General features: G+C 42.5%; 1 protein-coding gene across 1 annotated transcript; it reads left to right on the plus strand.

Annotated features, from left to right (window-relative positions):
* The first annotated feature begins 15,276 nt into the window (after positions 1-15,276).
* On the plus strand, positions 15,277-17,397 carry LOC135537720 (membrane progestin receptor gamma-B-like). The gene is made up of 3 exons (XM_064963753.1): positions 15,277-15,288; positions 15,822-15,945; positions 16,282-17,397. The coding sequence occupies exons 1-3, from the start codon at positions 15,277-15,279 to the stop codon at positions 16,557-16,559; spliced, it is 414 nt and encodes a 137-aa protein (XP_064819825.1). The 3' UTR covers positions 16,560-17,397.
* The last annotated feature ends 382 nt before the right edge of the window (positions 17,398-17,779 follow it).

Raw genomic sequence — 17,779 nt, forward strand, 5'->3', positions numbered from 1 at the left:
AACTGAAAAAGTGTTTGTGAGCAAGGAGGCCTACAAACCTGACTCAGTTAGACCAGCTCTGTCAGGAGGAATGGGCCAAAATTCACCCAACATATTGTGGGAAACTTGTGGAAGGTTACCCGAAATGTTTGACCCAAGTTAAACCATTTAAAGGCAATGCTACCAAATACTAATTGAGTGTATGTAAACTTCTGACCCACTGGGAATGTGATGAAAGAAGTAAAAGCTGAAATAAATCATTCTCTCTACTATTATTTTGACATTTCACATTCTTAAAATAAAGTGGTGATCCTAACTGACCTAAAACAGAGAATTTTTGCTATGGTTAAATGTCAGAAATTGTGGAAAACTGAGAAACGGAAAAACGGAAAAACACCTACAGTACCACTATCAGGTAGAGATCTCTATCCATCTCTATGGTGGCCCACCAAACGGATGATGACACCTACAGTACCACTATCAGGTAGAGATCTCTATCCATCTCTATGGTGGCCCACCAAACGGATACCAGGATAGACACCTACAGTACCACTATCAGGTAGAGATCTCTATCCATCTCTATGGTGGCCCACCAAACGGATGATGACACAGTACCACTATCAGTAGAGATCTCTATCCATCTCTATGGTGGCCCACCAGGTAGGTGGCCCACCAAACGGATGATGACACCTACAGTACCACTATCAGGTAGAGATCTCTATCCATCTCTATGGTGGCCCACCAAACGGATGATGACACCTACAGTACCACTACCAGGTAGAGATCTCTATCCATCTCTATGGTGGCCCACCAAACGGATGATGACACCTACAGTACCACTACCAGGTAGAGATCTCTATCCATCTCTATGGTGGCCCACCAAACGGATGATGACACCTACAGTACCACTATCAGGTAGAGATCTCTATCCATCTCTATGGTGGCCCACCAAACGGATGATGACACCACTACCAGGTAGAGATCTCTATCCATCTCTATCCACTACCAGGTAGAGATCTCTATCCACCAAACGGATGATGACACCTACAGTACCACTACCAGGTAGAGATCTATCCATCTCTATGGTCCACCTCTACCACTATGGTGGCCCATCCAAACGGATGATGACACCTACAGTACCACTACCAGGTAGAGATCTCTATCCATCTCTATGGTGGCCCACCAAACGGATGCTGACACCTACAGTACCAGGTAGAGATCTCTATCCATCTCTATGGTGGCCCACCAAACGGATGATGACACCTACAGTACCACTACCAGGTAGAGATCTCTATCCATCTCTATGGTGGCCCACACGGATGCTGACACCTACAGTACCACTATCAGGTAGAGATCTCTATCCATCTCATGGTAGAGATGACACCTACAGTACCATCCAGGTAGAGATCTCAATCCATCTCTATGGTGGCCCACCAAACGGATGATGACACCTACAGTACCACTATCAGGTGATCCATCTCTATGGTGGCCCACCAAACGGATGTGACACCACAGTACCACTATCAGGTAGAGATCTCTATCCATCTCTATGGTGGCCCACCAAATGGATGGATGTACCACTATCAGGTGACATCCATCTCTATGGTACAGTACCACTACCAGGTAGAGATCTCTATCCATCTCTATGGTGGCCCACCAAACCACCAAACAGTACCACTACCAGGTAGAGATGCCCACCAAACGGATGATGACACCTACAGTACCACTATCAGGTATCTCTATGGTGGCCCACCAAACGGATGATGACACCTACAGTACCACTACCAGGTGGCCCACCAAACGGATGATGACACCTACAGTACCACTCCAGGTAGAGATCTCAATCCATCTCTATGGTGGCCCACCAAACGGATGATGACACCTACAGTACCACTACCAGGTAGAGATCTCAATCCAGCTCTATGGTGGCCCACCAAACGGATGCTGACACCTACAGTACCACTACCAGGTAGAGATCTCAATCCATCTCTATGGTGGCCCACCAAACGGATGATGACACCTACAGTACCACTACCAGGTAGAGATCTCTATCCATCTCTATGGTGGCCCACCAAACGGATGCTGACACCTACAGTACCACTACCAGGTAGAGATCTCAATCCATCTCTATGGTGGCCCACCAAACGGATGATGACACCTACAGTACCACTACCAGGTAGAGATCTCAATCCAGCTCTATGGTGGCCCACCAAACGGATGCTGACACCTACAGTACCACTACCAGGTAGAGATCTCAATCCATCTCTATGGTGGCCCACCAAACGGATGCTGACACCTACAGTACCACCATCTCAATCCATCTCTATGGTGGCCCACCAAACGGATGATGATCTCTATGGTGGCCCACCAAACGGATGATGACACCTACAGTACCACTACCAGGTAGAGATCTCAATCCATCTCTATGGTGGCCCACCAAACGGATGATGACTCTACCAGGATGCTTTAATATGAACTTCCCCCTGACACATCCTCTTCATGAATCAACTATTGTGTAGCAGCTGCTGTGACGTCTCTTGTCATGGATCAATAAGCCCACACATTGTTGTTAAAACACAGCCTGACTGGTTTGCCTACATTTCTTCAGCTTGATGGCAGTCTCCCAATGCTTCTCCCTCTCCTCTTTTCTGCTAAGACTTGGCTTACCATTTCTCCAATATAACCATCACATCATAAAAATACTTTCAATCAACTGCTGTGCTACTGCTATTTTTACTCACGGTCTTTTTTCTATTTTTTTATATATCTATTTTTCTTTATTGAATACTTGAAACATATAATATACTTGCAATGACGCTGCTCAATAACTACATCATACCAGTCATCCAACAGATTCCCATTCAGAGAGACACACAGAAGCATCCAGGGTCAATGCCCTGCTCAAGAGCACGTTAACCGATCTACCACCAGGCCAAAAAACGTGAACCCGAACCCTCCAAGATCCCCCCACAGTTCCCCAATAGCTGTCCCTCATGTTTGTGTGCATGTCTGGCACTATTACATGTATGTGTGTGTTCTTGTGTGTACAAACACCTGCACGGCATCAGCTTCAGGCAAACCGGCATTAGTTGTAAAAACACTGCCACTAAGTGTCATTTAAATGTACTTTTTATTATGTTTAATTTAGACTTTTTATTTTATTTTTACTGTTATCTTTGACCATCATTCTATCTCTCACACAGCAACTCCACTCCCACTTGTCTCCATCTCTGCTGCCCACCCACTTCGGGTTTCTACCCAACACATATCTTTCAACTATGCTGTGATGTTTAACGTACAATTTCAATCTATCTAATCGAATAGAATCCACAGATTGCGAGTTGAAGATAAATACTTTTACTAAGAGTATTAGTATATTTTGAAATGTACTCACCCGGTCTCTCCAGACATTCTAACAGTACAATTTCTAGGGTCAATTTTAGATCAATGCTATGCATTTTCAAGCCATTCCTGAACCTGAGACCAGAAACAGGCTACCTGAGTTTCACGTTCTGACCTTAGTTCTTTTGTTATGTCTTTGTTTTAGTATGGTCAGGGCGTGAGTTGGGTGGGTTGTCTATGTTCTTTTTTCTATAATTTGGGATTTCTGTGGTTGGCCTGGTATGGCTCTCAATCAGAGGCAGCTGTCAATCGTTTTCCCTGATTGAGAACCATACTTAGGTAGCCTGGTTTCACCTGTGAGTTGTGGGTGATTGTTTCCTGTGTCTTTACCACACGCAATTGTTTTGTTTGTTTTGTTTGTTTGTTTGTTTGTTTGTTCATTCACATTGTTATTTTGTATTTTTGTAGTGTTCAGTTTTCTATATTAAAATGGACACTTACCACGCTGCACATTGGTCCGACCTCTCTTATTCCTCCTCGGAGGAGGAAGAAGAAACCCGTTACACTGAGGGCAATACCAAAATGAATGGTCTATTGATTCTGTATCCTCACAACAAAATCTGCAGAGCTTCGATGATTTTATGCCCCAAATATTCAACATTTTGTTGGTGGCAAGAATTCTATATAATAATTTTTGCTGAAAAGCATTAAGTCTTAAATCTTGTGTTGTTTTATACATCAACTCATACACCCTGTACCATGGAATCAGTACATCAAAAATCTCTTCCCAACTATTTTGCAATCTGTATGGCACGGTTGTCAACATCCCGGTCCTCAAATTAAACTGGTATACTTTCCCATTTATGCTATTTTTATTCCTCCACTAGTTTTGATCCTTTATATTGGGTAGACAGACCAGTTCCCGACCTCCTCCCGCTGCCACCCGCCTCCTCCATTTTTGGGGCGATGGTGTAATCAATTGGTTGTACTCTTGGATTGAGCAGACCTTTCTGTATAATTCTGATAACTCCATGAAGGTCAGAACTCTACCATTCCAATTTACAATATCATTTAAGAACAAAATACCCCTTTCAAACATCTTTCCCATAAATACAGGTATTGTATCAACAAGCACATTTAAGTTCAGCCATAATATTTGTTGTAATATTTGTTCTATCTTTTCAGGGGGGGTGAAATTGAAATTATAGCCAGCTTTGCAATGCTTGTTTGAAAAATAGTTACTTTGAAAAAAGTATCATTTTAAATTAATCAAAAATGAGACATGGCAGTCTGCACAAAGGCAAAAATAAAAATAATAAAACAATGGATGAGCTTTTCTTAGTAACTACTTGAGAACCGTTTAGGGTTCAAATAAAACTTTTGAATGAGTGAAGCTTTTAGAGAGAGGTTTATTTTACACCTGGGGTTGCTATATATTATTTTACCCATTTTATAAGAGAATTACCGAAATTGAAAAATCCAGGCATTTATAAATAAAATCCAGTCTTTATCAAATGCCTTTTCAAAATCTGCTATAAATACCATTCCTGGCTCTTGTATGTTTCATGATGTTCTATTATTTCTAGTAGTTGTTGTATACTATCTCCCTCGCCACCGACCTCTCTGTCTGATCAGGATGAACAGTACCTGGTAAAACCCTTTTAATTCTGGGGTTGGCGCCCCCCCCTTGGGTTGTGCCGTGGCGAAGATCTTTGCGGGCTATACTCGGCCTTGTCTCAAGATGGTAAGTTGGTGGTTGAAGATATCCCTCTAGTGGTGTGGGGGCTGTGCTTTGACAAAGTGGGTGGGGTTTATCCTGCATGTTTGGCCCTGTCCGGGGGTATCATCGGATGGGGCCACAGTGTCTCCTGACACCTCCTGTCTCAGCCTCCAGTATTTATGCTGCAGTAGTTTATGTGTCGGGGTCTAGGGTCAGTTTGTTATATCTGAAGTACTTCTATTGTCTTATCCGGTGTCCTGTGTGAATCTAAGTATGCTCTCTCTAATTCTCTCTTTCTCTCTTTCTTTCTCTCTCTCAGAGGACCTGAGCCCCAGGACCATGCCTCAGGACTACCTGGCATGATGACTCGTTGCTGTCCCCAGTCCACCTGGCCGTGCTGCTGCTCCAGTTTCAACTGTTCTGCCTGCGGCTATGGAATCCTGACCTGTTCACCGGACATGCTATCTGTCCCAGACCTGCTGTTTTCAACTCTCTAGAGACAGCAGGAGTGGTAGAGAAACTCTCGACTATGAAAAGCCAATTGACATTTACACCTGAGGTGCTGACTTGCTGCACCCTCGACAACTACTGTGATTATTATTAATTGACCATGCTGGTCATTTATGAACATTTGAACATCTTGGCCATGTTCTGTTATAATCTCCACCCGGCACAGACAGAAGAGGACTGGCCACCCCTCATAGCCTGGTTCCTCTCTAGGTTTCTTCCTAGGTTTTGGCCTTTCTAGGGAGTTTTTCCTAGCCACCATGCTTCTACACCTGCATTGCTTGCTGTTTGGGGTTTTACTCTGGGTTTCTGTACAGCACTTTGAGATATCAGCTGATGTACGAAGGGCTATATAAATACATTTGATTTGATTTGATTTGAAGATCCGATTGCATTCTGTCTCCTATTAAAACTTTTTTAACCTTTGATGCAAGAGAGAAAGAGACAAGAAAGTAGTCAAGACGACTAGCTTGATTAAGTCTCCTCCATGCATATCTTAGGTCTGTTTTTTTTTAGTCTCCAAATATCCACTATTTCTAATGTGTCCATAATATTTGTAATTTCCTTAAGAGCATGGTGATGATAGTTTGTAGAGTGATTACCTTTACGGTCCATTGATGTACTTAACACTGTGTTATAGTCTCCGGCCATGATGATTAGATCATTTGTTGCCTGTAAGTTCAATAATTTGGTATATATATTTGAAGAAGTGTGGATCATCCTGATTTGGACCATATAGATTAATGAGCCAAATCTCTTTTTCGTCCACTTTCATATTCAAAGGATCCACGTTCCTTGCGATTCATTCCTGACTATTTGCACATTCAAATCAACATTTTTGTTAATTAATATCATCACACCCTTTGGGTTCCTTTGTCCATGGCATAAAATGATTTCACCATGTAGAGTGAGTTTCCTGTAAACAGTATATGTTATATTCCTTTTCTTTGAGTCACGTAAAGACTGATCATTTTATATAATCTGCTAAACCAATTATAACTGGCTATTCTTATTTCACCCCTTACCATAACTAGATACTATACTCAGGCTAAATTGGCCATAATTAGTGCTTGTAAAGTTACTGCCATCAGAGGTATTATGAAGGTCAAAACTAGAGCTTTCAAATGTCTGATATTTAGAATTCAAGAAACAGGTTCTAGCAATATTTGTGTTTTATTCCCTTGCCTGTTTGGCTGTGAGCCAATGCCACAGATGTTAGAACATTGAGACAAGATATTATGTGTGTAACAAATGTGAGTCGGTTGATGTGTATGATATTGGATGTGATATAGGGAGAGTGTGTATGATGTCTGTATAAGAGTAAGACTATCATATGTGATGTCCAAATAAATAATAACTCTGCCAATTTGCATGTTTGAGTGTCTATGTGTGTAACATGTAGTGCGTACAGACTTAATATTCATGATGATAATTGTAATCCATATCGTATCCCCATCATAGTTGCATCATAATTACCTTTAACATAACTGAAAAACACATCCCAGCATTTCCATAGCAATTGACGTTTTACATGGTCATGAAAGAGACCTTGCATTACTCTAGAGACGGCTTCACTACAGTACAAATGTATTCCATACAATACTGTATGTTATTATTCCCCAATGACCCTATTCTGATATCTTCCCCTTGCTTGTTGTAAACATATATAAACTTGTAGACAAATGCATATAAAAGATAGACAAACAATAAACACATTAAATTATAAAACTGTTCTCGACAATAGGGAGAGAGGGAGAGAAGAGAAAAGAAAGAGAGAGTGAGAGAGAGAACAAGATCAGGTGTGTGTATGTACAGTCGTGGCCAAAAGTTTGAGAATGACACAAATATTAATTTCCACAAAGTCTGCTGCCTCAGTATGTATGATGGCAATTTGCATATACTCCAGAATGTTATGAAGAGTGATCAGATGAATTGCAATTAATTGCAAAGTCCCTCTTTGCCATGCAAATGAACTGAATCCCCCCAAAACATATCCACTGCATTTCAGCCCTGACACAAAAGGACCAGCTGACATCATGTCAGTGATTCTCTCGTTAACACAGGTGTGAGTGTTGACGACGACAAGGCTGGAGATCACTCTGTCATGCTGATTGAGTTCGAATAACAGACTGGAAGCTTCAAAAGGAGGGTGGTGCTTGGAATCATTGTTCTTCCTCTGTCAACCATGGTTACCTGCAAGGAAACACGTGCCGTCATCATTGCTTTGCACAAAAAGGCCCTCACAGGCAAGGATATTACTGCCAGTAAGATTGCACCTAAATCAATAATTTATCGGATCATCAAGAACTTCAAGGAGAGCGGTTCAAATGTTGTGAAGAAGGCTTCAGGGCGCCCAAGAAAGTCCAACAAGCACAAGGACCGTCTCCTAAAGTTGATTCAGCTGCGGGATCGGTGCACCACCAGTACAGAGCTTGCTCAGGAATGGCAGCAGGCAGGTGTGAGTGCATCTGCACCCACAGTGAGGCAAATACTTTTGGAGGATGGCCTGGTGTTAAGAAGGGCAGCAAAGAAGCCACTTCTCTCCAGGAAAAACATCAGGGACAGACTGATATTCTGCAAAAGGTACAGGGATTAGACTGCTGGGGACTTGGGTAAAGTCATTTTCTCTGATGAATCCCCTTTCAGATTGTATGGGGCATCCGGGAAAAAAGCTTGTTCGGAGAAGACAAGGTGAGAGCTACCCTCAGTCCTGTGTCATGCCAACAGTAAAGCATCCTGAGACCATTCATGTGTGGGGTTTCTACACCTGCATTGCTTGCTGTTAGAGGTTTAGGCTGGGTTTCTGTACAGCACTTTGAGATATCAGCTGATGTAAGAAGGGCTCTATAAATTGATTTGATTTGATTTGGGGTTGCTTCTCAGCCAAGGGAGTGTACTCACTCACAATTTTGCCAAAGAACACAGCCATGAATAAAGAATGGTACCAACACATCCTCCAAGAGCAACTTCTCCCAACCATCCAGGAACAGTTTGGTGACGAACAATGCCTTTTCCAGCATGATAGAGCACCTTGCCATAAGGCAAAAGGGATAACTTAGTGGTTCGGAGAACAAAACATCAATATTTTGGGCCCATGGCCAGGAAACTCCCCAGACCTTAATCTCATTGAGAACTTGTGGTCAATCCTCAAGAGCCGGGTGGACAAACAAAACCCCACAAATTCTGACAAACTCCAAGCATTGATTATGCAAGAATGGGCTGCCATCAGTCAGGATGTGGCCCAGAAGTTAATTGACAGCATGCCAGGGCGGATTGCAGAGGTCTTGAAAAAGAAGGGTCAACATTGCAAATATTGACTCTTTGCATCAACTTCATATAATTGTCAATAAAAGCCTTTGACACATATGAAATGCTTGTAATTATACTTCAGTATTTGTGTCATTCTCATAACTTTTCGCCACGACTGTATAAGTCCGTATGTGTAAGCAAGCATGTAATTGAGTACGTGTGTGTTCATATCCACTTCATAATGTTCAGATATTTTTACACTTACCATACCTTCTTTTTTTCCGTAACCTGTAGTCCCTGTAGAATTTAGTACAGCCACTGTGTTATGGAGCTGTCTCAGAATAGCTGTCCATCTATAAAGAGTTTGTCCACAAAGATAAAGGCACGCTTACCATTCTCCCTTTGCTGTCTTTGTACCAGATACATTCTCTTACGACATTCGTTTATCCCCCTTGGAAATTGGTCATTGAGACCAAATTTTGTCCCTTTCAGCTCCCTTCCTCTGCTTTTGATCAGCTTCTTTTGTTGGTAGTGTTCAAATTTTGCGATGATCGGTCGGGGACCCTTGGTCTTGTCGCTCCAAGCTCCAAGTCTGTGTACTCGGTGGAAAGCCACCCTGTTTACAGTCTCTATAGGACGTTTCAAGGCGGATTGCGTCAATTCTCTGATCGCAACCTCTGGATTATTTAGATGCGTCCTCAGGAATCCAAGAAAAATATAGATTTTCACGCATGCTATGACTTTGTATGTCTAGTAGTGACTCTTTCATCGCCCTTATTTCCCTGAGTAGACAATTCATGTTGGAATCGTGGATTTTTACCTTGGCTGTGAGTGTCTTGTTTTCTCTTTGGAGCTTGAGAATTTCATTCTGGCTGAACTCCAAACTCCCCGTCAGCACTGCTACCTCCTCATACAACTTTTCCAGTGTTGCATGGATTCCAGCCAGAGCACTAGTCTCTACCTCAATGGTAAGTAAATCATCCGTGTCTGTAGATTAATCTGTTTTTCTTTTTTTTGTCGGGTTAAAGTTATTTTGTGAGGTGGTCGGATCTTTCCATGAAGGAGTATGTTGTTCCTCCATAGCGTAAAGCTGTTGGTACTCGTCGATTTCCCTCAGGATCTCCCTAGTATCCAGATTGTCTCTTTACTGCAACCAGTGGTTTTATGAAAAGATAACAATGAGTCTTTCCCACGACAACGACAGCTGTCTGTAGTACAGCCAGCTAGCACTCGCGGAATCCACACAAAAAAAGGAACACAAACTTAGCCGTAAAGGCTAACCACGTCATGGAATCCTTAGCAACAAAACTTTAGTTCAGATTAAAATTGATTTAATGAAGATGTTTTAATGTAAACAACAAACCGAATGTAGACAGTACAATGTGCTCTGATGACGTATGATGAAAAAGGCTGTCAGGCCAGTATTAATCTTCAACATGTATATTTGGTTAATTGATCTCTGGCTCTTACTCACTGTCTTAAAATCCTCGTCACTTCTGTTTCAGACATCCCAAGTGCATGTTCTTTTATGTGAAATATTACAACTGTTAGGCGAACTACCCATGCCAGATATGGAAAGACATACTGTACTTCTGAACACAAGTACAGTATGGAGCAATGACTACCCTACCCACTGGGCACAGAAGTCAATTCAACGTCTATTCCAAAGTTGATTCAACCAGTGTGTTCCCAGTGAGTATATTGAGATTGCAGTGCAGGTAGTAAATTAATAAGGTCAACTGATTTAAATAATAGAAGAACTCTAAAACATTGGATTTGGCTATATGCATTTCCCTTTTCAATTATGTGGGTGCTAGTTAGCTAACAACAAACACATGTGGATAGGGGCGGCATGGAGCCTAGTGGTTAGAGCATTGGACTAGTAACCTAGATCGAATCCCCAAGCTGACAAAGTAAAAATCTGTTGTTCTGCCCCTGAACAAGGCAGTTAACACACTGTTCCTAGGCTGTCATTGTAAATAAGAATTTGTTCTTTAAAATAAAATACTATCAAGTGTGGTTTTAGTTGAATAAGGTAGTAAGGAGAGTGGTGCCAGGAAAATAACCTCTCCCTCTATGTCAACAAAACTTAACAGGGAGGAGATGAGAGACCTGGCAGTGTGGCGCCAGGAAAATAACCTCTCCCTCTACGTCAACAAAACTTAACAAGGAGGAGATGAGAGACCTGGCAGTGTGGCGCCAGGAAAATAACCTCTCCCTCTACGTCAACAAAACGAAAGGACTAACGGAGACAGCAGAGAGAGAACCCCCCCATCCACAAAAACCTTATGGAACAGCAGGGACTGTGAAGACATTCCAACTTTGGCACATACGCACTATATATACACATGAATTTAGTACTGTAGGAACTTAAGGGATCCATAATAAATGCATATACAAATGCATCGATGGGGCAACAGTGGAGAAGGTCAAAAGTTTAAAGTTCCTCGGAGTGCACATCACTGATGAACTGAAATGGTCCCTACACACAGACAGTGTGGTGAAGAAAGCGCAAAATGCTCCCCTTCGGTGGCCACTGACACGCCGAAAAAGTGTGCTCTTCACGATGAATCCCGGTTTTAACTGTACCTTGCAGATGGCAGTCTGTGGGCTAGCGGTTTGCTGATGTGAACTTTGTAAACAGAGTGCCCCATGGTGGAGGTGGGGTTACGGTATGGACAGGCATAAGCTACAGACAACGAAAACAATTGCATTTTATCGATGCCAATTTCAATACACAGATACTGTGATGAGATCCTGAGGCCCATTGTCGTGCCATTCTTCCGCCACCATCACCTCTGATTTCACCATGATAATGCACAGCAAGGATCTGTACACAATTCCTGGAAGCTGAAAATGTCCCAATTCTTCCATGACCTGCATACACCCCAGACATGTCACCCATTGAGCATATTTCGGATGCTCTGGATCGATGTGTACGACAGAGTGTTCCAGTTCCCGCCAATATCCAGCAACTTCGCACAGCCATTGAAGATCAGTGGAACAACATTCCCCAGGCCACAACCAACAACCTGATCACCTCTATGAGAAGTTGATGTGTCACGCTGCATGAGGCAAATGGTGGTCATACTGACTGGTTTTCTGATCCACGCCACTAACTTTAAGGTATCTGTGACCAACAAATGCATATCTGTATTCCCAGTCATGTGAAATCTGTAGATTAGGGCCTAATGAATTTATTTAAATTGACTGATTTCCTTTTATGAACTGTAACTCAGAGCTGCACTGTCAGAGCTAGGGAAATGCAAGCATTTCACTGCACCAGCAATAGTTTCTGCAAATCTGTGTATACAACTAATAAACTTTGATTTTATTGTGTGATGATTGTACGAAAGGTGAGGAGAGAAAGTGAGGTAATTTAATTGAAGCCGTGGAGGTGGTCATGTGATTTGTGATGGGAATATAAAACCACAGTGTCCTGTGTAATATTTAAACAAGATTAGTTCCTGCTTGATACTGTACAAACATTTACCTTTCACTGAAACAGGCTACAGTTTATTCCCAAGTTCAATAAGGGGTCATGGGTTTCTAATCAAATCAAATCAAATCATCAATCAAATCTAATTAAGTGATAATGCCCGATAAGTGTTCGGAGGATATATTTGCATGGGAGTTATAAGCCCAGTGACAAAGTTGAGGGCCGGCAAACTGCCAATATATCCTCCAAACACTGTTGTCGTGTCTTTGGCTATGCCAGATTAATTGCTATGACATGCTATTCTATAAAATCATATCACCTGATTGAGCTAATCATGTAAATGTAATTAACTAGAGAGTCGGGCACCACAAAATAATATTTATAGAGCTGTTATCTTCCGAATAAACTCTAAAGACCTAGTAATATTTTACATCAATAGCAGTCAACATGAATCCTTATTTTACTTCAGTCTCATAATCTGAAAGTTGTTAATTCTAGGTTATGTGCAAGAATCCTGGCTAACAAGTTGAATCAGCAATACAAAATTGGGTTTAATAATTTATTTACTAAATACCTAACTAATCACACAGAATTACATATACAAAGAATGAATTATACCTGGATGATTCTTTACGTCATAGGAAAACGTCCCTAGCGGGCGGAACAGATATGACAGCTTGTTACACAAAGGAAAAGGGGCGGAGTTTGAGTGAAAGAGCGGGAAACTGGGGAACAAAGGGAAGAAGCTATGCTATCGTAAATACAGTATTTTATGCATTCTAAATTACCTCCCATTTGGAAAAGGAAAATGCAATAAATCTTTAGCTCTCTGAGCTGCGCTTCAGTAGGTTGGTGGTAGATGGAAGACCGTGTTGCCAAACCGAGTCCTTTGAAGAATGTCTCTGGTGGTCACTTGAATAAATTGTAGTAACGTCGTTGTGTGGTAGATGGGATACTCTGTCTGTTCCTTCCTAACCTGCGTTTGCAGCTGCGGTCGCTAACTCAACGGCTAGGAGGTATCACTTCTGTCGTGAATAAGAGTTAAGAGTTCAAAGTTCATACCATTCACAACCAAAGCTCATGCTGATGTTATCTTCTTCTGTAGTTTTATCTGAACCATTCTGACATAGGATCGTCATCCTACCTCATTGGAACAGGAAGTTATGTTGTTGTCAAGGCATTATATGGGAAGGGAGAAAAGGGGTGTGTGTCATAGTTTACAACCTCTGTCTCTTCACGTGGGCGGGCCATTGAGTGAGCAGCCCTAACTTATGACAACCCACATTTTAGAAGCTAAAATCACATTTCATCCCACAAATAATTTCATATTCAAACATTTAAACTGAACAATTTAATGTGAATCTGATAACTCTGATGTATAGACTTTCCACTGTAGAGTTTATGTAATCTTATCATTGATGAGAATGTATCAAATGACAACCGAACTGACATCATATTCATTAAGTACCACCGCATATGTTCAATTGTTCGGATTATCAGAATATAGTTAATTTCCCCCCACATACTGAGGTTCCCAGAATCTCTATGTTAACCAAGTTTTTTTTAAATTTAACCTCAGTAGGTTAGAGAAGGTAAAAGGGGAGATTTAGGTATTTATGACAGTCATAAACCTATCCCCCAAGCTTTACTCAAAGCCAGTGGTATGTCATTAGTAAAGATTGAAAAAAGTAAGGGGCCTAAACAGCTATCCTGGGGAATTCCCCATTCTACCTACCATCCTGATTCTACCTGGATTACCACTGTATCATCCAAGGTATTGTGTCTCAAAGCTCATCACTAAGCTAAGGACCCTGGGACTAAACACCTGCCTCTGCAACTGGTGCCTGGATATCCTGACGGGTCGCACCCAGGTGGTAAGGATAGGTAACAACACATCCGCCACACTGATCCTCAACATGGGGGCACCTCAGGGGTGGATGCTCAGGTCCCTCCTGTACTCCCTGTTCACTCATGACTGCACGGCCAGTCACGACTCCAACACCATCATTAAGTTTTCTGATGACACAACAGTGGTAGGCCTGAACACCGAGAACGATGAGACAGCCTGTAGAGAGGTCAGAGACCTGACCGTTTGGTGCAAGGACAACCACCTCTCCCACAACGTGATCAAGACAAATAAGATGTTTATGGACTACAGGAAAAGGAGAACCGAGCAGCCCCCATTCTCATCAATGGGGCTGTAGTGGAGCAGTTTGAGAGCTTCAAGTTCCTTGGCATCCACATCACCAACAAACTAACACGATCCAAGCACACCAAAACAGTTGCGAAGAGGGCATGACAAAACCTATTCCCACTCAGGAGACTGAAAATATTTGGCATGGGTCCTCAGATCCTCAAAAGGTTTTACAGCTACACCATCGAGAGCATTCTGACAGGTTGCATCACTGCCTGGTATGGCAACTGCTCGGCCTTCGACCGCAAGGCTCTACAGAGGGTAGTGCATACGGCCCAGCACATCACCGGGGCCAAGCTTCCTGTCATCCAGGACCTCTATACCAGGTGGTGTCAGAGGAAGGCCCTAAATTGTCAAAGACTGCAGCCACCCTACCTACATGTGCAAATTAATTCAATTACTTCAACACTTGTGCCCCCGCACATTGACATTGACTCTCTTTCGGTACCCCCTGTATATAGTCCTGCTATTGTTATTTACTGCTGCTCTTTAATTATTTATTATTCTTATCTCTGACTTTTTGGGGGGTATTTTCTTAAAACTGCATTGTTGGTTAATTAAGGGCTTGTAAGTAAGCATTTCACTGTAAGGTAATATTCGGCGCGTGTGACAAATAACATCTGATTTGATTTGAAATGAGCTGAAGCTAGTATTGTCTGAGATGTTGATTATTGTGCCTGAGGTACAATGAGTCTTAACCGGCTCTGCTCTCTCGGTTGTCAATGGTATAATTATCTCTGTGTGCCCGTTCACTGGAATGCAGGTGTGCATTGAAGTATAATTGAACTCTGTGTGGAAGGACCACCAGAGGGCAGGCTGGTCTCACGGATAGTAGCCCAACAAAGCATGGGAGACAAGGTAACCAGAGGCAATTAAGCACAGCTAACGGTACTAATGACATACTCTCCTTCCCCTATAAGAGAAAGAATGGAACCAGCAGAATGGGGGGGAACTATCTCTGGAAGATGGCCACCGAGAGAGAGGAGCTATCCAGGAAGAACCACTAAGACGGTGACAATCCTGTGACTTTTTGTTGTAGTTTAAAGATAATCCTATTGTGTTCCTGTTTCATCTGGAGAAGATGTATGTTTTTCCTTGGAAGATTTTCATTGATTACGTTGGAGTGTTTCTGTTGACCAAATGCCCTCAATAGAGAACTGTGTTCAATCAAGAAAACCTACTCCTGACTCGTTTATTCCACCTTCCCGCTTTAGAGTGACGCCCAATTACTTGGTCCGCTCACATCTGCTTCTGAACAGTTCTTAAATCCTGTACATACAATTCTATTCTGGTTCAACAGCCATGTGTATGACTGTGACAAGAGCCTTTCACGTGACTCGAGGCTAATACATTCTACAGTGTTTTGACAGCTCTTCCTCTGTGTGGGTGAGGGCTGCACTGACAACAACACCAACCCCCTCCACCACACCCACATCGCCCTGGCCTCCTTGACGACCTTCCTCTTCGCCAAGCACCTACCAGAGCGCCTGGCCCCCGGCAGCTTCGACTACATAGGTCAAAGTGCATGGTCTATCTGGAAAGGCTGCTTGTTTGATTAATTTCAGAATGATTTGTCACTGTATTGTGCAAGACTTGTGGTAATACATTGGATACTGATCAACACTGGCTTGACATTAGTGGTATGACATATGTAGAATTAAAACAACATAGTCGTCTTTATATCACTGCCTCTGGGTCTCACTGTGCCTTCCTGTTTCCCCCTTATGCTGTGGAGGCCAGTTCCTCTGTTGCTGGCCAGTTACAGTTCTCCTCGTTGAGTTCTGCTTCGTACCTCTCCTGTACCACTGTTACTGTAGGTATTTAACCACAGTCCTTTTGCACCCTCTGCAGGTCACAGCCACCAACTGTTCCACGTGTTCGGCATAATCGGCACTCATTTCCAGATGGAGGCCATTGAGCAGGACATGGTGACGCGACGCCCGTGGCTCCTCACGTACTCTCTGCCCATCACCTTCACCAACACACTGGGGGCGGCACTGCTGAGTGTAACCCTCAGCCTTGGCATCATCGTCTTCTTTAGTCTGCCTCTGCTCTGGTCAGCCACCCGGGGAGAACACACTGAGAAGACACAGTCACATCCAATAGCCAAGGGCTGCCAGTACCACTAGCACTAGCCATTAACCACATGCTAATTATAATGTATACGGGACGTAGGAACTGGATGGCTCAGTTGGTGGAGCATGGTGCCTGTAATGCCAGGATTGTGGATTTGATTCACAGGGCCACCCACACGTAAAATGTATCCAAACATGAATGTAAGTCACTTTGGATAAGAGCGTCTGCTAAATGGCATATATTTGTATTATATTACTATGATTAAACTGGACACTGTGGTGGGGGTGGACTTGGGAGAAGAGGTGAACAACTGAAGTGAACCACTATGGCTTCTTGGTGTTGGATAGAGGTGAAGTCATGACAAGATACAATGCTGAAGGAGCAATGAACTGTTCTTCACATTTTCAACACGGATGAATAAACTGGTAGCTGAACAAGAGCTCCATATATACTGCAATGAGGGACAGACAGAGTTAGTGGTACCTCTGGTAGTATTACATTGACTATAGGACAAGTACACAGTACTAAACATGTAGTCCTTGCTTTTGTTCGCTGATTTACCAACGCTACTGAGGAGCAGGAAGAGACTGGAGCAGTTGGAAGTCAAACTGTATATGAAGAATCAATCCACTGAGGATACAGGAAGAGACTGGAGCAGTGGGAAGTCAAACTGTATATGAAGAATCAATCCACTGAGGATACAGGAAGAGACTGGAGCAGTGGGAAGTCAAACTGTATATGAAGAATCAATCCACTGAGTAGCAGGAAGAGACTGGAGCAGTGGGAAGTCAAACTGTATATGAAGAATCAATCCACTGAGGATACAGGAAGAGACTGGAGCAGTGGGAAGTCAAACTGTATATGAAGAATCAATCCACTGAATGTTACATGAAGAGAAGAATTCCACTGAGGAGCAGGAACAAACTGGAGCAAATCTGCTTCAAATTTTGTTTTCTTCAATTTTGTTTTCTTTTTAAACATTATTTGTACACAAAATATATTGATCACTTTATAATTTCTATACACAACAAATGGATATGTATTACAAACACACAGTATATCACCTCACCAATATTATATCCACAGTCTAAGGCATTGTTTCCCAAACTAGGGGAGGCTTGATTTAAAGATGGGGTTGTGAGAGACTTTGTCGCTTTTAGAACAATAGTGGTAAACGGCACTGCGCAAGTTGAAAAAAAGTCCAGAAAGATTGACATTGTGTCTGCAGCTGAGCTAATCCTGGATCTGAAAGACTTAACATCTGAGGAGCTAC

Source organism: Oncorhynchus masou, unplaced genomic scaffold (genome assembly GCF_036934945.1).
Source record: "Oncorhynchus masou masou isolate Uvic2021 unplaced genomic scaffold, UVic_Omas_1.1 unplaced_scaffold_824, whole genome shotgun sequence".
Taxonomy (NCBI): Eukaryota; Metazoa; Chordata; class Actinopteri; order Salmoniformes; family Salmonidae; genus Oncorhynchus; species Oncorhynchus masou.

Coding starts and splice junctions, on each gene's coding strand:
- LOC135537720 (XM_064963753.1), top strand. Junction 15,946..16,281: donor CGGCAGCTTCGACTACATAG/GTCAAAGTGCAT, acceptor CACCCTCTGCAG/GTCACAGCCACCAACTGTTC.